At 38.6% G+C, this 23797-nt stretch overlaps 1 protein-coding gene across 1 annotated transcript in view; it reads right to left on the reverse strand.

Annotated features, from left to right (window-relative positions):
• Nucleotides 1–538: 538 nt before the first annotated feature.
• TPD52 (tumor protein D52) overlaps nucleotides 539–23797 on the reverse strand; it is a 122609-nt gene continuing 99350 nt past the window's right edge. The window contains exon 7 of the mRNA XM_041412955.1: nucleotides 539–830. Within this exon, the coding sequence (XP_041268889.1) occupies nucleotides 677–830 (154 nt within the window). The 3' untranslated portion in view covers nucleotides 539–676. The remainder of the gene's footprint in view (nucleotides 831–23797) is intronic.

Genomic DNA, 23797 nt, shown 5'->3' on the forward strand with positions numbered 1-23797 from the left:
TATAGGAAATACCACAGCATGATTCTTTGGTTGTGTGTTCAAACACCCACTATATTTATCTTAAATATATTTACAGAAAACTAAGACCTACACTTGGCCAACTACATTGAAACAGCTTCTTTCCATTTTTATGAACCACCAGAGAAAATTTAGTCACATGCATTGGAAATGGGAGCTCTGATTAAAGCAAAGAATAATCTCTAGTTCCTCATGCAGACGGAGATACAAGCTGGATGTACTGTAACAGATAGTAAACCCAGTATCAGCAGCAAACCAGCCTGCACTGCAACTTGGAAATCAGAAACCCTTGATGTTGTTCTGTATGAAACACCATCCTAAAAGCAGCACCACAACAGCAAGCTTTGGACTTCCTCTGTGGAAAATCAGCATTCCTTTGGCATAGTATGATGGACTCTGAAATTCTTTATACAAGAATATGAACACATTCAGTTAACCTACAGCTCAGTTAACCTTCACCTTTAAATCTAAAGGCAAAGAACTAGATAGATGAGTGAATAAAAATGGAGCAAGAATTAGGTACAATGTGTTTACTGTATTTTATTGATCTCATTTTTTACATGACTAAGTGGACAGAAAATTTTCATTTATTTCCTGAGGAAGCATTTAATTTATGTAATTAGTTTTAGAGCACAAAGTGCATCTCTTTGCAGTAAATTTACTCCTTTTGCTTTGTTTGCTTGCTCTCTACAAGTCCCAAAAGCACTGCATCAGCTTCCAGCAATGTTGTGTCACTGGCTGCCCCCAAAAACCTGGACGTCAGTTCAAGATCCAGCAGTCTCAGGCGTACTCGGGTTCCTCTCTGATATTTTCTGTGAAGAAAAGGGGAGAGGGGGAAGAAGGTAAGTTTTGTTAAACACTGGTCCTGCATTTCCTAAGGCTCTCTCTTCTCTGCAGATCTAAGTAGCAGCCCCACAGAACACCAAGCACTGCAATGAAGTCCAATCCTGTTGTAATGTCATCAGCTCTAAAACTGCTGGGACACACTCCGTACCACCACAGAGCCAGTCTCTGCTGATACAATCCTGCCATCAAAGAACAGACACCACCAGATCCCACTGTGGGAATGCAGACTCTACAAAAAAGCAGTTTATTATATGGGAAACTGTTTGTGTCTTCCATCAAATATTTTACTGTATCATCTGCTATCATGCCAATAATTATCTGCAGGACAACATATCATCAAAGGGGAGGAAAAGTCATCATTACATCACTGGTGAAATAGCTATTATCAAAAAGTACAATGCCAGCTAACCATGGTTTATATTTCCAACCCTAAGCCTCAGGCAAGGAACTTTTCTTGTCTTGTCCCCTCATCCAAAGAGTGGGCATCATCTGCAAGTTTTTTATTACATATAATTAAAAAGAAACCCCACAACTATTGTAATGAAACATTCGGCCTACAGGCTTGGGTTTTATTGTTTTATGCTCTCTTTTTTTCTTTCCTTTTCCTTTTAACTCAGAAGATGTGAGTGTTCAATGTGTTTTTAAAACAGACCCTGTGTTAAGATGGCAATGCCAAATTAGTGAAGATATTTAAAATACAAGCAGGTTTTATAATGCACCTGCAGAGCTACTGATAGAAGTCCAGCAATAAAACTGAGAACTATTTTTCTTTTGAAAGTTCAAGCTGCACTTTTTTTTTTCCCTAGTTAAAGCATAAAGAGCTGAAGATGCAGCAGGCTTGACTACCTTGAGCAAAAGCAAGAGAAAGTTTGAAACATTCTCCAGTTACCAACAGAAAAAAAAAATGTAATAGGGAAGTCTGGTTGCACCATTTCCATCTCTGCATCCACTGCTGCAGTGAAGAGTATGGCACAGCTACCAAAGACAGAAAACAGCTTTTGTTTGGTTGTTACCTAAATAGCTGGAAGGGATCCATTCTGTCCTTTTCTCTGAGAAATATATGCATTTCAAAACAGGATAGTTTCACCACTGATGAGAATTATTTACAAAATCTAACATGCAGCATTTCAGTGTTGCTGAAATCAAAAGAAAATGCACAAGACCTTAAAGTGGATAGATCTTCCAGGATTCATTAGGCTTATTGAGAGGAGAGGTCCCCAAAAAAGTTTTGGGATAAGAAGGAGAATGAAGAGGAAAGCCCCTCATTGAAGTATCTTAAATGAAGATCAGCTGACTAGTAGTTTTAGCCATTTGGGTAAATGGGAGAAATTCCCAGAAAATTCTGTAGCATAAACCAAACCTTCACCTTACTGACAGGTGCTGGCTATGGGTTGCCTTTGCCTTTGCCTCTAACCATAAAGTTATCCTGATCTCTAACAATACCTTCAGCATAAAATAGCAGACTTTACTGCCTTTATCAATGTGGGACGGGGTGGGGGGGGGGGGGGGGGGGGGGGGGGGGGGTGGGAAGGGGCAAAAGAAGAGGGAGAGAAGGAAATCTGAGGGAGAAATGGTCTGTTGAAAATAAGGTGCAGACATCTTTTAATGAAAAAACAGGAGGCTTGGAAAAACAGAAAAGAAGAGATACATGTAAAGCATGTGACAAAAAAGCACTGAAAAGACAGGGAAATTGTGTAGACATCTAGGAAACTATACAATATACAGCAGAGACAAGAAGAGGAAAATATCACTGAAAAGACAGCATAAAACTATTAAAACCTGACACTAAACTCAGATCTTTGAACTACAGAATTCTGTGCTGCTTTAAAAGAATCTTAATATATTTTAAATCTAATAAAACTTAAGACTGACACTAGTGGTTCTGTAACAAATTTTTAAAGACCTGTCATCCCTCTGCCTTTTCTTCTCTCTTTCCTCCTACAGGAAAAGCAGCTCACCGGTAACCTACAGCAGGAAGCTGTTGAGAAAACTACCTTCAGGATCCAACACATTTCTACAGAGATTGAACTGAATGAGGTTTAAATTGAATTAGAAGTCCTTTCTCTATTTGACAGCCCACAGTGGGAGAGATATTCAGCTCCATCTTTGTAAATGAAATACAAAATATTACTTTCATCATGCATCAGTTCCTTTTGGGCAGGTTGCTTGACTACCGTGATGTTCTACAAGTGAACACATGAAACTAATTTTTTCTAATCAGGTCTTTAAAAGTACTGTTTATAACCAGGGAAGTCCATATGGAAAATCTGTGAAGAAACTGTACTTCTCATTATTAATGCATCTAATTTTATAGAAAATGAATAAATAAATAAATAATCTTAAGCACAACTGCCCCAATTTTAGTTCTGCTCACTGAACAGTCTGCAGAGAACTTTGCTGCAATTTCTGGACATGACTTTAGCGTATATTTGTAATGCAAAATCCAAGCAATTGTATTTTTGTAAGAAGAACCACAATCTTCAATGCTGCTTCAGTAACTGGAAGAGATTCCAGATACTTTAATCATTAAAGAAGCTTTTCCAGTCACAGCACATCTGCTTACAAAAAGATCACGATGAACATCTCTTTGAGGAGCTGACACAACTGCCAATTTATATGAATATAAACATTTGGGTTTGTGACAGATGTTCCCTACAGCTAAAACACTTCAAGAGTATGTGGATGATGTAGAAAAAGCAGAAATATGTGCACAACATGCAGTGATGGTCTATCCACCACATTTTAGAGCAAGAGGAAATGATAGGTTGCTCTATGTCTAGCAATCATATTCTGTCCACAAAGGTATTTATCCTTGAAACAGATAAAACTATCCTTTGGTTAAAGCAGAAGCTTGAAGCAGGACCAGAAACAAAGCAGGCATTTTATTATTTTCAGGAACAGTGGCCTAGGAGACACAGGACACCAGTGTAAAAGGAAAGAAACCATCTACTTACTCCACTTTGCAAAAGGACTCACTTTATTTTTAAGTAACAATGCTGGTTTTCAAGATCATCTTATCCAATGACCATCAGCAAGTACCACTGACCTTCACCCAACCCCCAAGCACTGTGTTTCTCAAGGATTCCCGTGTTTTCCTCATACTACTTCCTATTGCCAGGTAAAAGTATTAAATTCACTGAGAAGAGACAAAGGTGTTTAGTTACATTCATAAATGAAGGTGTAAGAATTTCTCTAGAACTTAAAAAAATTATTTTACAAGTAGACTGAAAGCTGGATCCACTTGCACAGAATTTATTTACAATAGCTATGAATTTTAACCCTTTGGGAATCCCAATTTTGAATGGAAGGACCCCACCTAACACCCACATTCAGAGGTGGGAATCCAGCAGCTGCTGTTGCTGAGCCATGACCCCTTCCCAAGCCAGGGTCCAGAGCACCCACTGAAGCATCATCAGAAACTTTGCCTGAACCTAACCAAGGAACAAGGGTCCCAAAAAGCTTTCTCTGTTTTAAATGTGTACCTGCAGGTTTCTCTCCAGCTCTTCTGGCGTGGGCAAAGCACTAGGTACGAGGTGTACCTTCCCTCAAACATCCACTTCCAGATGATGTTTAGTTAAGTTAGAGGCAACCCAAATAACTGCTTCAGTGCTCTTTGTAATTTTTGAACTGTCATGGAGAAGAACTAGAAAGAATCAAAATGAAAATCCTTTTCCTTGTTTGAACCATAAGTCTGTGCAACCACACATCACCAGTGCAACACAGAATATAAGAGCACACAGAAAGCACACAGCACTGCCTTGCTAATGGTGCTAGAGAAATTTTAAAAACAAATCCAAAAATTAAAGTTTATGTCCTGTTGCTACATTAAAAACAGGGCCTATTATCTTTGCATGCAATATTAAACTACTGTGTCTTAACTTACAAAAAGTAGGTCTTCTCTTAGCTAATCATATGAGTAGAACAGTGAGCACTTCCAGACTCAGGCGACTTGGAAGCTTCCTTCTGACTGTCTCTATCACTTTTATTGCAATTTAGTCTCTATGCTGATCCTTTCCCTTTTGCACTGAAGCTTTAAATCTCTCAGAACTTTAATAGTAAATTAAAGGGTTTAGCCAAAACTCCTCAAACTCTTCAGTCAAGATTTTAAACTTGTAATTTTAAAGTAATTTTACTATGTGAAAGATATATGAAAAAACAAAAAACCCCAATATTTTTACATAATAAAACTGGAGGGGGAGGATATGGAATGACATATTTCAGCTCCTGCTAATTAAGAATGCTGGGGGGGGGAAATATTTTTTTAACTTAAAAGTCATTTCAGGTTACAGCAAAAGGTATACAAATGCAGCTGCCTTGGATGAGCATGTTAAAACAAGGAGGCTATAACTAAAAGTGAGGATCCTAATTATACCAATTTTGGCCAAGAAAATGGGACAGCAGCTTTGCAGATGTGCAATTTTACATGCAAAGGAAGCATCCTTATTACTAAATGGCATTAAGAACTTTATTCAAACTCTAAATTATAGTTGTAGACATTAAAGCATTTTGTTAAACTATCCAGTATTAAAAACTGCATGTGATCACAAATTAGCAAGCAGTCCTATTTCTATTAAAACAAATCAAGTTATTAGTTTAAAATTTAAGGCAACAAAGCTTCTATTCTTGGAAACATTGCTACAAAAATAACAATGCAATTACAGAAATGGTTGAGTCTCGCTGGGTCTTGGCTGGCATTTCCCACTCTTTTCAAAAGTGCATTCACAGATACCTCTTATTTCATACTGTAAAAATACAGGACTGATATTTTGAGACAAGAGGAATATTTTGGCTCATATATCCTCTACTTTGTTAAGGATTTTCAGTCTCCATTGCCTCCTTTTGGAAAAATAACACCTGCAATACAAAGATGAATGAACTTGCTAGGGCTGGGTGTGACCATTCTCATCCAATGTCCATTCTTCAATCCCCTCTGTCCCACCCCTCAGGAATGTGAATTTCTATAACACGTAGGAAGGAAACTTTTAAAGCTGGGGTTTAATTCCTACACTGAGGATGTAACTTAGAGAATTTGATTTTTTTTACACTTTTTGCATCATTATATTTTAATATAATCACTGTCCCCCAGCACAGTGATGGCTTTCTGCAATGAAAGGAATCCTTGGATTATCTTCCATAAAAAATCAATTAATATAAAACACTCCAAAGACATGGTTAGAGTCGAGCCATGGTACTCTCAGTGAATGCCATCAGAAGTCTTGATGCCTTTCATTTTTGCACTGAGAATTTCAAAGTGTGTTTTTCAGATCCATTATTCAAGAGGTTTTGTTTCAGTGCCTTAGCACAGTACAGAACAGTTTACAAAATTCAAAACCTTTTCACTTTCCCTTTTTTTTTATTATGTGAAAGACACCACATTATCAACCTCAGAAAAAATACAAGAGCAGCAAAGGTAGTGAAATAATTTGACTATCACTTTCTCTCCAGAGTTTGTATTCACTATTCTTACCACCTTTCAAATTCACTCAAAATCACCCTGTAGCTCCTCATTAGTAATACTGAAATGATAAAGCATCCCCAGAAGCTAACCCACCTCTAACTGCAGCCAGCAGCAAAGCAGTGCAGCTGATGTGGAACAAAGCTGTGTGTGGAACAATTCATTTTGATTCTAAAAAATGTTTTGAAGCATTCCCAGACGCTGCATGAGCCCACACTGGTCTCAACTTTATCAAGAAAGGGATGCCCTACAGCTGGCTTAAGGAGCACAGTTCTGTATGAGTTTTGTACAGCTCACCCTCCGATGCCCCACAGTGAAGGAGCTCTGTGAAAGCACAACACTTCCCAGAAACTTCTCCCTCACTGCCACTATACGCAAAATTCTTGTTCAGAGAAAATATGGATGAAAAAAGCAGACTGCTGTCAAGCTGAAGGCAGCACATTTCTACATGAAAATCTACATCTTGTAAAGTGGCTTTTTGCAGCGAGGCACACATTGCACATGTAATGATGGAGATGGCAATCCTGCATCCAGCAGGTCCAGACAGGAGTCATAACACACACCCTTTCCCCTCTGAATGAGCTCCTAAGCATGGCTGGGGCAAAAAGGCCAAATCCTGGTTTTGTACATAGCAGAGATGGAAGAAAGTGGCAGCAGAAAGGTACCATGAATTTGGCCCAGAGTAGAAGAGACACTGGGAGAGCAGTGTCCTGGGGCAGCATGCTGCTGACTGCCTTTCTTTAAGGCTGTTCAAGAGAGGACAAAGAACATGCATAAAAATGAATAACCATGTAAAGATCTTGATCTGTTATTAAAAAGATTGAGCTGTCTATACAGAAAGAAAATATTGGTATTAAAAGGTGCTTAAATCTGTCTGGGAAAAGCCTGTAATAATCAGGAAAGCAAAGTCCAACTAATGCAGATGAGAATGACAATTTGCAAATAATATTGATGAACTAATAGAAAAAAACTCCAAGCCCTGAGACTTTTCAGCCATTGATGGCTTCAAGTGAAGAGATGTCAAAACAGACATGCTAGTTCAGTTCAGGATAACCTGCTGAAATGTCATGTCTCATGATACAGTGAAGTCCTGAGAGATGACCTGAAGGTCCCTTTTGGCTTAAATTTTATTCATCCATTATTTATTACCACAGCATCCAGTCATTCAAATAAGGGATGGATGCTCAAAATAGGATTTTCAAAGCATCTCTGTTCTCTGCAATCAAACACTTCACAAAAATGCTCCAAGGTTGCTGGCTACATTCTGTTAGAAAATGCAATCTCGCTTCTTGTGACTCATCAACCCATTACCACTTCAGCTGTATTTGTTTCCTACTCCATTTGTTTTCCTCTTTCCTTGAACTAAGAAAGCAAACACGCTGTCATTTCTTCTGAGCTATTCCTGCTTGTGACACCTGCTTAATAATTTTTCAGAATATTTTTGCTCCTTCTGCCAAATCCATACTTCTACAAGGAAACTGGCTACACTCTGCTAGATAGAAGCAAAGATCTAGATTACTCTGCTACATAAAAGCAGATAAAAGCCTCTCATATTCTTGAAAGCATTTAGCAGAATGCTTTAAGAGTGTGTGAAATGATCAACTTAAGCAACTGCCATTGTCACCCACTGTTTTGGACCAACAGTGCATTAGCAGATCCTATGGCAAACATCCTTAAAACAAGCAGGTTTTATTCACCTGAGGAAGTCCAAAGCTAAACCCTGCTTTACACTGACCACCGTCTAAAGCAGAAATTGGAAATGAATACACAAAGAGATTGGGCATACACCGTGAAGCACTTGAATAATCCCCGCAGACAACTGGAGCTTACAGAAGTGCTAATATCAATGCATGTATGGGCACTTGGGGGAAAAAAACCTACTAAACAGATTGGTACAAGCAGCAGAGTTTGAGAGTCTGCCCCATTGTTAGGGGGTAAAATAATATCTCTAGTTATGCTTATGGTGCTGTTCAAAGCCATAATTTGTTGGTCAAGCCTTGGCAGCTTCATTCTCTGGGACTCAAGTGCAGGGACCTTGTCACTCCTCATTGTTGGCTACTGAGATGCCAGATAGCTGACTGAAAGTGGCACATAGCTGAATGAAACATGTACATTTGCACTCCTACTGCTAAAAGAAGGTAAATGCAAAGCCTGACAAGAGTTGTTTTATAATTGTCACAGAAATGCATCAAACAAGCCACTGTGAAGACACTGTCAAGCTCGGCTATTACCATGATATCAATAATCAATGGCATTTGTGTCTGTGACAGCAAAAGAATACAGCCAAAGGTGTCAGATATTTCAATCTAATTCTGTTCCAGTCTGGACATTCAGAGTCTCAGTACAATTTCTTACTTGTAAATCACTTCTAAAAAGTAACATGCTTGTCCTCAATTCAAACAAAACCCAAAGCAGCCAATATTTAATTAGTAAAGCAAGCAAAAAAATTATCTTTTTGTAACTTTTGCTACAGTATGTGCAAGAATCAATTTGCATTCACTAAAACTTCTGGTACGGGATCATTCCCCTTTTTAGGGAAGGAATCAACAGAATAATCTGTATTTTATAATGTACTTCATATCACATCAAAGATGAATGCTGTAACCTTTTCTCCATGGCACAGAGAGGTAAGCTTTGACAAATGAAACTTGAAAGAGGAGGCTCCTGTCATCTAAGAACTTGTATCACACATAGTCATGTCATCATATAGTAATTTATGCCAGTTGCTTTCTCAGCCTATAATGTAAAGCATATCCTTTAACTTGAGAGGAAAACGAAAGAAAAAAGAAATATGAGTCTTTAGTCCAAATTTTTTTATTTTTTCCACTGTTTAAACTACAAAATTAACTATTTTGATTAAAATATTGCTTTGTAACTTACAAAATGTTAAAAAAATAACAACTATATATTTAAATATATATTAAAAATTAGCCAATGATTTTACAAAACACTAAAAAACCCCATAGCCCCTTATGCTTATAGGCACCACAAGCCAGGCAAACTGCTTAAAAGACGAAAGATAAAGGTACCCAAGTGGAAAAGAAACAAAAAACCAAGCTCATGTGAAGTATGCTCTAGCTCACATTCTTCTATCCATCTTTCCACAAGTAATCACTATTGTAATTCCTACCCCTTCTCTTTCCCATGCTGAGACCTTGGCTCAGTCAGATACTTTTCATGTACGTAGTCCTAAACCTTCAGCCCTCCACCGTTCAAATTCACTTTCCACAATACTGTCTTCGTTTTCTTCATAGATGTGGTTCCAATCTTACTCCCTTTCTACGCCTACTCCATTTCCTACATTGTAACTTCTCTGGCCTCTCACTGTCTCCCTGAGATCTCAGACCAGCCATTTTCAGTCTTCTTTTTCTATTCCACAAAAAACTATCATACATATTTTCTGCCCCCTCTTACTTACTGCCTCCTCACTCATCCTAGTCCCAGCCCATTAATCCAACCAACCTCACCTTCTTTTCAGTTTCTTACCCCATCATAATTTTCTCTCTCACCAGTACCAGTTAAGTTCAGTTGTCTTCCTTTTCTGGCAGTGCTTCTCAGTTTTCTCACTCAGCTGATTCCAATCCCCTCACACCAATCATCCTGGCAATTCTCTTATAAGGGATTAAAAATAGTACATTTTGCTAATTCAGACATGGTTCTTACCAAATCAGACTCCCCCTTACTACCTTGGGTAGTGATACTAACTAGGGAACAATGACAATGAATTTAAAAACCTGCCCAGCTTTGGTGCTCAACCCTCAAGCATTTTACAGTTTGGAGCGGCTGTCACACAGGAGAATCCTCAGCAAACCAGGAAAATTCACATACTGTCAGGTTTTTGCAGACACATCATCTAACCCTGCTCTGATGATCCCATCTGCACTGATGGAAAGGACTGTACATGGCCTTTATTTGTATTTAAACCTCATCACAGCCATAAATTTGATTTATTTTTTTCTTGGGACAGCTGGATACTGAAGACATGTAGGGACAGCTAAAATGGCTGTTCCAGGGAAGTGAGTGCTGGTAACCATGTTAATGTCAGGGCTGACATACAAAGACAGACAAAAAATAGAGCTGCTGAACAGCTGAAGCAGATACCTGAATTCTCAGTTCAAGTGAATGCAACAGGAGAGATGCAAAATGTACTAAAGATGTGGGAAGACTGGGCACTAATGGTTTGGGGTCTCAGAGGAAGAATGGGCAGGCAGAGAGGGGTCTGGAGGAGATAGAGGTCAAGGAGTACAACTTTGGAGAATGTGGGTGAGGTCTGTAGAGAGAGTTGATGGGCTTGAGAGAAAAAGGATGAAGAACTGGATGGGTCTCTAAGACAAGAGGAGCAGGACGTACTACGTGGTTCCTCTTTATCATAAGGCCAAGGGAGGACTGCTCCTTCCCAAAGGGCTGCTGAAAAGTACCAGCCTCTTCCCTGAACCTCCTTCTTCCCTAGTTTTTCCCCAACTCAGTCATTCTCTGCTCACTGTGGCAAAAGTCAAGTCATATTTATGTAACAGTTGGTCTGTAAGATGCAGCATATGCAGATTGCTCAGACAACTGCAAGACACTCAGCTAAAGATTTTACCTAAAAATGTCTGACAGTATGGTCTGAAAAAGCTAAAAGAGGATAAAATGGGATCTGGCAGAGAAAAAGTCTCTCTGTAACAACAGATTATAAAGCTAACTATTTCCAGTGCTCTTAAACCATCTTGAAGCATCACGAAGTGTGCACGTCTGGAACAAATGCCTGCATTTCTACACCAGAGAACATTACCCAACATTTTAAAGTATATCAAATAATATCTCTTGACATTTCAATTCTTGTTAGTATCCATTTATATGAATGCCTCAAGAACAATCTCAGCTACTTACATTATAAGTGAACAATACAGACTAACACTGAACAGACTTTTTGATGAAAAAGAGTTAATGGTGCTCCTGTAAAATGAACATTTTCAGATTTGGTCAGGAACATTTCTTTGTAAGCTAACACTTGCCTTATTCATTCCTATGGCTTTCACAGTTAATAAAAGTCTATTCAGAGACAACATGAAAATCTTATTGGGGAATGGTGAACCAAAAATGCAACCAGTTTGACACTGTCAGTTTGATTTTCCAGATCTGGCAAGGAGGAGTGTGAAGCACGGGGAAGGTTCACTTCTCTGCAGAATGCTACGCACTTGCCTTTGAGAGGAGCAAATATTTCATGGTCCACTTTCTGCTAAAAAAACCTAATATATTAATAGATCTTAATCAGTGTTAGGAAAGGGACAGTGTTCAAATGTGTTTTGGATTTTTAAAATATGTCCTTTGTGAAACTGTGAAATGGATGAGGAAAACATATAAAGAATATCCATGAAGAACTTCATGGGTCTAGGCAAGGCATTACCAGTGAGAAAGGTCACCTAACAAGCCACTCACCTGCTGCACACAGTGACTTCAGGAGAGAGCTCAGATTGCCAAGGGCAGCTTTTAGAAATGCTAAATGGAGGGGAAGGGAAAACCACCCAAAAGAACATGAAACAAGGTATTACCAGACTATTAAGATACTAGAAATTACAAAGGTTGACCTAATGCCTATAATGCTTGAGGCTAAGGAAATATGGACTATCAGTGAATATAACTATCATAAGGAAGCTTTAGAAATGAAGTTTTTTGAAGAAAATAAAGAAGAAATGAACAGTTGGATTAATCAAAAGAAACAGGTAGGCAAAAATGGCAGTTGCAGGTTGGAAGTACACAGGGAGGGGCCTCCAGGGAAAGCTGCTGGGTACCACATCAGAATGTGTCCTGGGCTCCTAACACCAAAGACAGCAGAAGGGTAGGAAGGGTTTCTAAAGGGAATTCTCTTTAGAGGACACTGACACTGAAACAGGAGCATACCTACAATTTTAAAGGGGGGAATGAAAGAAGAGGGAAAAGTTTAGAGTAAGTGTAGTCTACACAATTCAGTGAAATTGGAGAGACAAACAAGAAATAGGCCTCAAGGATGAAAAAAGCTTATTTAAAAATAGTAAAAAGTAGGTGTAATCATGATAGCAGGTCTGCATTCAGTATGGGGAATACAGCTGGAAATGAACTAGCAACTACTGTTGTGACACTCTACAAGGACAAGAGCCATCTTCCTGATCTACTTGTTTGGCTTATGCCTTCCTCTATAACCACTTTATTGTCTTCTGCTCAGTTGAGAGAGAACCACTGCTAAGTTCTTATTAAACACAACACACACACATGGACTGAGAAAAAATACCAAATAAGGCTGTGGGGTTTTTTTCCTAGATGTGGAAAGATGAAAGAAACTTAAATTATTACATCTTTCTCCACAATTAGAAAATTAGAGCTAGATAAAGATACTTGGGGGAAAAGAAGAAATAGAGATTCTGTCATTAGAAGAAACAACTGAGAAATAAAAGAATTAATGATTATTATAGAGAGTCAGGTAACTTTCTACTCTACAGTCCCACCTCCAAATTCTTCCTAGAAGCAGCTTCTTTGAGGAATTCTTCCCCTATAAGCTCTTTTTGGACCCCATTTGGTCCACCTTAAACTGTGCAACATTTCAACTGGATCTACATAGGTGGACCTTTCACATCAGAGATTTATTATGGGAGTACAAAACTGTCAACCGAAAGAGTCAAAGTCATGACAAAATGTGTGAATATTTGAAGAATGGAGATTAAAATACCATTATATGAACAAATGGAACTTAATTTACACCCCCAGCTTCCAGGTCTGTGTTCCTCATGCTTGATACCATCACAACAGAAGAGCTGGATTCAGAGCTTTAGGCAGACAATATCATCAACTGCGCCCAAAGAAGCACCATGTTCTGTGGCAGACTTTAGCACAAGAAAGAATTTGAACCCTCTTTTGTATGTGTACAAGCTCAGACAAACACTTAATGCTATTAGTTTCCAATGTTACTTAGAAATCAATTTAAACATTCTAAGCTGTTTTCTTAGACCCTTTATTCAGAAACTCCAGAACAGATGTCCTAAAAATAATTTAGAAGAAGGTCTGTATCATATCAGATCTTCACAACACTAAAAAATGAAGAGCTGAAAGTACAACTGCTCTGTCAGAGCCCTCTCATTAGCTCCCTACATGCGGCTGCTGAGACTTGTACTCAAGGCAGCAGAGCTGCTGCAGATGCCTGGGACAAATCCTGTGACCATCCAAACTATGCCAACCATACCTTGTGTGACTGCTTGCCAAGGAGAGGGTGTTATTAGCCAGGCTTGACTCAAACAATTCACTGCCCACAAAGCTACTTTAATGTACTGTCTCTACTGGGGTAAAAAACACAGTAATCCAACAATACACTACGATACTTTCCCATCACTGCAGCAATTCCCACCACAGGCAACACTTTGTCTCCAACAAAGAAGCCTCACATTCTGTGCCTGCAAAAAACCCCTATCCATACTGTAGGGATGCCAAGAGGAACATCTGTGTGCTCAGAAGGACACAAAATTGGCTTTTTGTGTGCGTGTGTGTGTGTGTGCCTGGCTGAAAGAGATGGGGGCAGGGAGCTCATTGACAATAGCTTGTGTGACTGCATGGTAAGGAAATGTTCTTTCATTCCCTTCCTCCTTCTTTTAATTTATTTTTTAATCTGAACAAGGGAGTCAAACAGCCACAACAGTTATCAGCTACTTCCCCAAGCCCAGTGAGAAGGGTTAAGTTTCTCCCACATGACTAGTTTTGGCCTGGATTTATTTTTACCAGAAATAGTTTCTTTAGGCATTAAACACCTACATTCACATTTCATCAAATAATATGAGGATTCTGGGTCTACTTGTCCCTTTATCATAAATTATTATGACTGTAATAGTGAAATCAATTAAATGCTGAACTACAGATAGTAAAATGTCTCCTACATGATGGATGCATTCATGGGCTTTGATTATTAACAAACTGAAGTTTAAAAAGGAGGGAAAAAAAATCAGACAAAAAAAGTACAAATACTACCGGCTTTCGGAATACTGGGTTTGTCACCTGGAGAGCAGCATAAGAGAATCTAAACCACAAACTTGCACTACCATGAAATTAATGCTGTAAAGCAATGAAAACCAGTCCAGTGGAAGCAAATTATTACAAAAAGCCCCTCTACAGAGAGCAAAGACCATCACTTACCTGTAAGTATTTTTATTTTGTTTTTATAATGCCTACTTTATTTAAAATTTAAACAATCCAACAATTCTTTACTGATGGATTGTCCTGGCCCAGTCTCATTTAAATATGTTCAAGTTCCTGGCTACATTCAAAAGTCAGAAGAAACTGTAAGGATTTTTTCCTGGAGCTGTGCCTGCTAATGTCACATTCTCATTTGCTTCCTGCCCATTCTCCAGCTACTCTTGTTCCAACATGTGTGGTGCCATCTAATCATCTGACAGAGACCATTAACTCAAATCACTTCATGCCTCAGCTTTAATGCCAGCACCTCCAAAACAGGGAGCATGAGGCCAGGGAATCAATTAGCAGTGACTTATCTGTTTCCCCAAATATTTGTAACTCTTTAGCCTCTTTCAAGAGTCTGAAATTACATCCCCTTCCTTCTGAAGGGGAAAATGGAGCCAGGAGATGCAAATCTGGAATAAAACTCAGCCTTTCAATCTTCCTCTCAAACACTCACATTGCTAGGAACATGCTTCAGCAAAATAGGCAGGTTTTGACATACCTGTTGCACATCAGAATAATAATTTTCAGGTAATAGTATGCACTGTTATCTTAGTGTGCCTTCTCCATACAGAAAACTGACTTAAAGGAGCTCCTACAACCCCTGTCCACAAAGCAAGGGAATAACAGTTCTGTCCTCTGGAGAGGTGTCCACAGCATTTTACTCTGGATTTGGAAACACCAGTCTAGCAATTTAGGAAGCTCAATGCAGAGAGGAGTGACTCAGCTGTGCAGAGTTCAGGTCTGGCAGGGCCCCCTGGGTGTGGAATTAGTTCAAACACCTATGACAGCCTCTTGACTACCCAACCACACAGATCTAAACTGCTTCTCTGTGATGCCAGACCTGACAGAGCTGCACTAGACTCCCACTGTCAGGGGCTCCAAAGGGCACAGTGAAAGTAGATTTTCAGAGAGTCAGTTCAGGACAAAGAAAATTTTTTAGCTCTAGTTTAGCTCTGACCCTGCCAAATCAAGAATGATTACACATTTTTGCACTGGGCTGCACTGTCCAGAAGGCTGTATTCACCCAGGTCTAATAACACCTGAATGGGAAGAGTCAGCTCTATGTCAGCCAGTTCATCCTGCTGGAGCTTGGGATGTGAATGGCTGCAACACAGCACTGCAAAAAACCAGCCCACACCTGGAGGGGCTTGAGGTGACTGGGTGCCAGCATCTGCATGGAACCACTTGAGTGTCCTTCCTAAAACATCCTGTGACAGCCATGAGATCCTGGCAAATGGAATGAACTGGATATCTCCATCCCTATCACCTTGGAAAAGAGGTGACTGCAAAGAATGATGTCCAAATTAGGACTCATTTAGATAAAACGCAACTAAATATTTGACTAAAATTGGAGCGCTTGCTTGAGCTTACAATGCGTGAAAGAAAAATGTTTCACTTGTTCTATGCATGAATAAAAATTACCAGAAAATAAAAATAATTGCTTAATACAGAATCTGTGTATGAACAGACAATATTTTTTAATTCTTATTTTGCATTTTTCAGTGAAAGTAGTATGTGCTCATAAAACCAAGATTGAAATGTAAGTCAATTGCAAGAAACTAATTTGATTTTTAGACAATTTTCCTTCTCCCTCTCATAGTTATTGCGAAATCCTCCCAGTTCCAGAGCATGACTGTGTTAGGTATTGCACAAATGTGTACAGACAGCAAATCTTGAAATATTTGCAAACTAGTGCTTGAATTCTGTAAGAGCTGTGGTCCACGTCACTGATATGGATAAACTTACTGATTTCTGTAGGATTACACATACAGCTCTGCAATGTGCCTGCACAAATGGCTGCTGAACTGGGGCTAGAAAAAACCAAAACAAAACTAAACCCCCCCAAACCAAGTAAATAATGAAGAACAAATGAACAAAGTAAGGAGGCAACATCTCTCACTTGATGGACTTTTTTTTCAGAGCAGTAAGTCTTTCTTATGAATGTAATACATTTCCACTTCACTCTGTATTTTCCTCCAAACTTTAGACACTTTAACTGATACTCCCCATATAACTTCCTTCGCTGCCTCCTTCTCCTTATCAGCATTTATTTGATTTTAAAAATGGCACCAAAAGTTTCTCTAGTTGGTCTTGTGGGATACAAGCACTCAGAATTTTTTTCCTAGCTAATGCTCATACCAGCTCCTAGAAGACCAAGCACCTTGGTCTATATCCTACATTCCTGTACTCGAGAATGGAAGCTGTTAAGATTTTCTCTCATTTTCTCTCTGTTACCTGCAACTGCTGTACATTCCGTACATTCTACACACAGCCCTTGATAATACACAAGCAATATTCAAGTCCCCTTCCCATTTTTCTCTGCAAAAGATTCCACTGAACATTTATGTTTATATTCTTAAAAATAATGAAAATATGTTTCAATAATCTAAAGATGTCAAAAACTTGTAAAAATCACGATGCCTTTTTATAGATGCAGGAAACTTTTACAGCAAACTAATTGTGTCTGGTATGTTCACCTTTAGTTTCTCACAAAAATCAGTTTTGTATTTTAATAGGTTTTGAAAATGTTCTGGAATAGTAAACTAAATACATTCTGCCAGTGAATTACAGACTTAGAATGGTGGCATACATGAACTAGAGTGGAAATAATTGTAAAGAAGCCCAGCACATCCACCCATCACCCTTCCATCTACTTCTCCAGATCACACACCCTTTTTGTTTCCCATTTTAAACCTTTTACTCCGATTTTCTTTGCCAAACTGCCTTGAAAATCTCACTGCCTTACCCTACCCCAAAAGATGAGTTTTGCCAGTGTTTCATATTAGAGGGATCTTATTAAAGCAAATGAAAACAAATGGAATATTCAAAGTTCATAAGCCTGGAATAAAAAGGCAACCCAAAATGTTAGAAACTAATCTTGTACTAAAGGCAGTCCTCCTTTCAAATGCCAACTTTATACTAAAGATTCAGTAACACTAATAAAACAAAGAACAGGCTTGTCCCAACCCATTTTCAAGTAAGCTCTGTCACTGAGAAGAGACTTGCTTAACATTTCCATCTATCTCAGAAGATGGACACTGTGGTTACATTTGTTAGGGAAACCAAGGGAGAGCTCAAGACTGCTTCCGTACCTTTCACTTTGTTAGTCTTTTCTTTCCCACTATCGTCCAAGAATTCCATCTCCTGTTATTGCTTATCTACTGGTGGAACACGGTAAAACGCAATTAATCACGATAACAAAATCCTATTCTTGTTTGTGAGTAAAACTAATTGTGGTACAGTATTTCTTTTCCATCACCTTAGAAGGCGCCTTGCAGCTTTCCCACAGTATCAAGTTCCCAATACATGCACACACAGAGAGCACCCTGCTGATGACTCATTCCAGCTTAACCTACCTTTTCAAACAAACTTCTCCAAACAATGTATTATCTGCATTTTAAATGGCAGGTGAAATTCTACCACTCTCCCTATAAAAAGGACAGGGAGGTTTATTGTACTCCACAAAAGATTTAAGGGAAGTATTGAGGGTCCAAACAATTCGTAATACTCTTGGGGTACAAACAATCATTCTGAAAGTTTTCTCACATAGGGAAAAGTAAAAACTACACATAAACGATTTTGCCTATTAATGTGTCAATTCCATGAAAATGTTATCAACTCTGAAAGGATTTACTTGTGCATTTTAAAATACTCTGCCTGTAGTAAATCACATTTGAAGCCAGTGGTGTTAGTTATAACATTAATGACCACACAAAGTAAGAACAGGCATTCAGCCACCCAGGTCAAATTCAGTTTCTCTTATACTTGGGAACAAGTTCAGATTATGTGGGTGATGAAATGCCTGCAGAGCCCAAGCAGGGCTGAGCACCAGGAGGCAGGTACAGGTTTAGGCTGCTACAGGACTGATCATCAGCACCTGCTCAGCCATTTATCACCTGCAGAAATTTTACCTGCAGGCAGGACAAGTGCATCAGTACCTGCACACAGAGATTCACCTCCAGAGCTGTCACCACCACCGCACCACTGCACTGATGGACACAAACCTTAAGCTGAACTCCAGGGAGGCTGACACTGTTTCAGCACCTCCTTTATGGAAAAAGCACACTGCACTCAAAGCACGCTGCACTTGCACCCTTTCAGACCCTGTCCTGGCCACAGGTCACTCTGTCCCGTTTCAGCACTAACCACACTTAGGAAGTTACATGAATCCTCAGAAGAAACTTAGAAGAAAGCATGGTGCTTAAGCTGAGGTTATTCAACCCCAGTGCTGATGGATGCAGACAAATAACACCAAGAAAAATATGACAGTTAAAAGGCCACTACTCATTCCACACTGTAAATAAAAAGTCTTCAATGGAAATTTTTAAATACTTGATTTGACTTTCTTTTTACAAAATCTAATCTATTTGTTTTGCCTTTCATAGGCAGAACAGATTTGATCAAAACTTGCCAGTAATATGATATGACAATACAGGAGTAATTACTGAACCTTAATGTGTCACTTTTTCCATAGGAATATTTTTAATTTATGAAATGTCCTTTGTATGATATATAAATAAAACTTAATATATAAATACACAAAAAAATTAATATCTAAAAAGTCAGTTTTATTTAACATAGGATTTTAGCAACTTGCCACACTTAACACCCAATAAAACAGCAAATAAATTCAAGATTGATGGCTTTGCTTCACCATCTGCAGTAAAAACCAGAAAGAAGCCACAGAAGTTTTAGAGTTCAACTAGCATTGCAATTACTGTAGGGTGGGAACCCAAAATCCCTGGCAGGGGACTTAGGTTTGTCTGTGGATTGGATTCTCTGTCCCAAGAGCAATTTTTGTGGGCAAGAGACACAGCAGCATAATTTCTGAATGGCAGTGGGGGACCAGCCACTGCAGACTGGGGTAATGGTAAGACAGCAGCTGCCATAACCTTGGTGCTGCAACAGACACAGCAAAGTGGCTCTGGGAAGTCCAAGGGTTCCCTTTTGCCACCTGAACAGTTAATGCCCCACACTTGTGTTGTGCAATTATACAGAGAACAGATTTAGCTCCAAATAATTATTTCAGGCATTTTTTTTTCCAGCTTTATCAGGCATAATTTGAATGTTGCAGCCTCACTCAGAAAACCAAATTAGTTTTGCTGGAAGGACTGGAGAAGAGACCAAGGAAGCATATACTGAATGTTCCTGGAATACTGTCATAATAGTCTGGATGTCAAATACATGCTTATCCATCTTGTAACATAAAAAATCAATTCATAACACTTCTGTCATTTGACAATGCAGTATAAGCACCACTCTGATTACAGCTACATTTAAAGTTCATACATAACATAATTGTCAAGGTTCACAATGGACTAAAAATGTTGTATAGAACTAATATTTTGTAGAAATTTGTACAAAGTAAAAAAAAAAAAAAAACCCACCTCATAGAAATTTGTACAAAGTAAAAAAAAAACAAAACCCACCTCATAAAAAGTAGGTCTGGTGAAATTAAAGAACTTCATATTCAAACACCTGGAATTTATCCTTAGTTGATTCTGTGGATGTTGCAAAATAAAAAGTTTCACAGCAAACTGCTTTGCATGATAATTGCACAGGTTGTGCAGCAATATACAGGTTAGCTGTTTGATATCAAACACGGGTAACTAAACTGCATCCTCAAAAAGATTAAAAATATTTAGATTTTTCAGAGTAGCAGTATATTAGCCTGAAAAATGCCATCCTTCAACACATGGGAGTGAGACTGTTCTAACTCAAGCTGCTACAGTGTGTCATACTAAGTAATGGGGGAAAAAGTACCTTAATAGCTCTTCAGCATTTTCAAGACTTATTTTGTGATTCCGATATCTAAAGAGCTTCTATGCAATGACTAATCAACACATTCAATGATGACAATATACCTTCTTAAAAGAGTTTCCCTTTCAGTATTCAACTGGTTTGTGCATGTGTGCATACACAAGTATTAAAGGAGTGACAGATATTAATTAAACTACAACATGTGTGTAGACTCGTACCAGATACTGCTATTTGATTGTGATACTGGATGCTCACATCTTTTTGGGTTTTTTTTCCCTAACATTTCCAAGCTTGAACAGAAAACAGCCCAGGTACAAAGCTGTGAGTAGTGTATCGTTCTTCAATAAAAAACATAGATGAAAAAACAGGAAACTGGACGGCCAGAAGTTGAGAAACCACAACAAAAGCTTATTTCTTGTTAAATAGCACAAGCCTTTGGTGAGCCAGAATATATGTACTGAAGCTGCAGTTTAGCAAAGCCTGACAGCACATTGTTTTAGAGATAAGGTCATATGATTGACCATCTCAGCTTCTTCCAACAATTATCGAGCAAATGGAAAGGAATGAGAGCTGACTGAAACGCACAAAATCAAACTGAGGTGGCAGAATCAATCCCAGGTAGCAGTTGTATCAATAATTCAGCAAAGTACTTCCCCATCTCACTCCTACTTATTTCATGGTCATTTTAAAAAGAAGTTGAGCAGATTACTTTGAGATTTTATTTACGAGCATTTCTCATTCATCTGGATCACTTGCAAGGTAACACAAACTCTTCTAAAAAAGACAGTATTTTACAAGCAGCAGAAAGAAATATTTACTTCAGGAATTTTCAAATGTTTGCTGTACTTACTATATTGAAATGTTGGATTTTCAACTGCACTTACCTCAGAGTGTCTCAAAAGCAAGTCCTCTTTAATGAGCAGCTACTTTCTAAATACTTGACCAAAATCAGAGAAATTAAAGGTGGGATGAGAAATCAAGTCTTACCTTTTACACCAAAGGAATAGCACAATGAAAAATTCACCTAACTTGTTTATAAGAAACTTCTGTGAAGGAAAGGTTTTTTACAACTGGCCCTGGGTAAACCCTCTGACAGTTTCACCATCCTAACAGCTGAACTTGTTTACCAAATATCTAAGCTAATTGTCTGAACCAAGCCATTTTTTTTTGTTCTTCCTCCAGCCAAGATCAAAAGATATGATCGAATCATCTTCTCTACTAGAAATAGGATTTGAATCCATGCACTAATTATTTTCATATTGAAATGATTAAGAAATAAATGTTGAAATAAACTCCCTTTAATACTTTGTTAATTCTGGTATTCATGACTTGAAGGAAAGCTGTAAGAAAGTTAAGATGGCAAAAAAAAAAAAACTTTCAAAAGCTAAAGATAAAAATGAAACATTTTCCCCAACATTCACAATTCAGCCCCTTAGGTAAACATTCAAGTCTAATTCAACACCAGTGGTTTTACGGCTATAGAAGTATAGCATAGAGCAGAAAGAAGAGCCTAACTCTTCTAAATCCCAGTTCAGTTTTCTCTTCTTCCCCTGGGAAGATCAGCACTACTACTAGCTGTTACTCCTGGCACCCCATGCAAACTACCATCTGACACTAAAAATGGTACTTGATTCTCTAATCATACGACTGACAACTGGCACAGTGATCAAGGCACGGTGAAATGCAAATCATTCTTTTTCTGGCCAGAAGAAATAAAACAAGTCTAGGTATCACCTTTTCTTCCTGCTACTATCAATCCTTCCCCACTGGGCTGTAGGACGTGAGATTCTGCTGTTAGTGTCCAGTTGCCTTTGGTCTAGAAGAACCAGTATTCACTAAAGACATCCGTGTATGTGTCCAAATGTCTGCTACCTTAGCTCAGTCTACATGGAAATAAGAAGTAAGTATCAAGCAAGTAGCATGAGGTGCCTCCCTGATGAAGGTCACCCTGTCAAATTTCAAGGTATTGTCCAGAAGCTGGACAGGCTAACACTACACAAAAAAGGCAATATAGATTCAGAAATGCTTGACACTTTCTGCAGCACAGAAAGAAAAATAAACAACCAGGAAGGGAAAATGACAGTGGATAATTTTATTCCAAGTATTCAAAATCTGACAGAATTCAGCAGGACAAGTAACAGGAGATACAGACCACGGGGTATGAGAGAAGCTTACTTAGGGAGCACCACAATCACTTCTGCCTACATGGTACAAACAGATGAATACATTTAACAATTGCTTGCTAATAATGAACTGCCCTGAAGAGTTGCTTTGCTATGGGAACAACTATCCCACATCAAAAGAAACTCATTTGTATATCAAAGGAGAAATTATACTCAATAATAATGTTTCTTTGAATTGGCGCCTAAAAATAGTATTGGACAAACTAAACTTTTGGTCTGAAGACTTTTGAAGAGAGAAGTGATTTTCATTATAACCAAAAAACAAAAAGAAAACACTTTCTCACTCGACATACTGCAAATACCATAGGAAAGAGCAGAAACTAATTTTAACTATGTGGTGTGAGGAGGTGGGTGTGAAAAAGAGGAAGACTACTTCTTACGCGTACTTCAAAACCTCTCAGCAACATCAAAGGAAAAGCATGCCACATTCTTCCAAGAGGTGTTTGTTTACACTCCAAGAGCAGCTTATGGTGCGTAGGACTCCCAATCCCATGGAGGAACGTGCTCCCGTCAACGCTGAGGTCCTCTCACGCTTTCCTATTGACTCCTCAAAGACCTCTTTCATTTCGCTATCCCCGCATGAAAGCTCGATACTCAAGAGGTGCACAGTGCTGCACCACTGATGCCTGCTTTGCCCACTCAACAGAATATTAAATATCGCCTTGCTTATTCTCTCTTCACTGCTTTCCTTTTTCCAGAAGCACTTTGGTGCTCTCTGCAGAATTTTGCTACTCCATTCAACATTGTCCACGAAGTCTGAAGTAGCTTAGTTGTGGGCTTTATGTCACTTACCAATGATGGCATGGCTTTATGTCACACACAGCACTTTCAGGCTTTTCACTAATCCCCATTCTTCTTTTCATCTAAGCCTTATGTTACTTGAGAATTTGACAGGAGGAAGTTTCATATGGACAAGGCATTCTAAAACCAAGCTGCCACTGGCTGTTGATACCCAGATGAAATACAGCAGAGTAGAGCTTTCATCTGTCAAAAGCTGCACCAACCATGATGCAAGTGCTTAGTCTTTTTCTCTAAGTGCAGAAGTAAGAGCTCAAGGTTCAAACTCATTAGAGTCTTTAAACCCCACAGAAGTATCCTGAACAAACAGCCAAGTGCTACAAGCCAGAATAGACATGCACTAGCTCCCATTTTACCTCTGTTTACGAAAATCACAAAAAGATGTTAAAACTTTTCTGAACAGATACTAATTCTACAATTAAAAGAGGTAGGGCAAGCAAGGTTTTAACTTCAGTATAAAACTTCAACTCAATTGGTTAAATTTAAGCAATACAGACATTTCTACTTTTGAAAAAATCAAGTCACATGGTGACTTTTGTCACCAGTCTAAACCCATAAA

This window comes from Onychostruthus taczanowskii, unplaced genomic scaffold (assembly GCF_017590055.1).
Source record: "Onychostruthus taczanowskii isolate IOZ18803 unplaced genomic scaffold, ASM1759005v1 scaffold4, whole genome shotgun sequence".
Taxonomy (NCBI): domain Eukaryota; kingdom Metazoa; phylum Chordata; class Aves; order Passeriformes; family Passeridae; genus Onychostruthus; species Onychostruthus taczanowskii.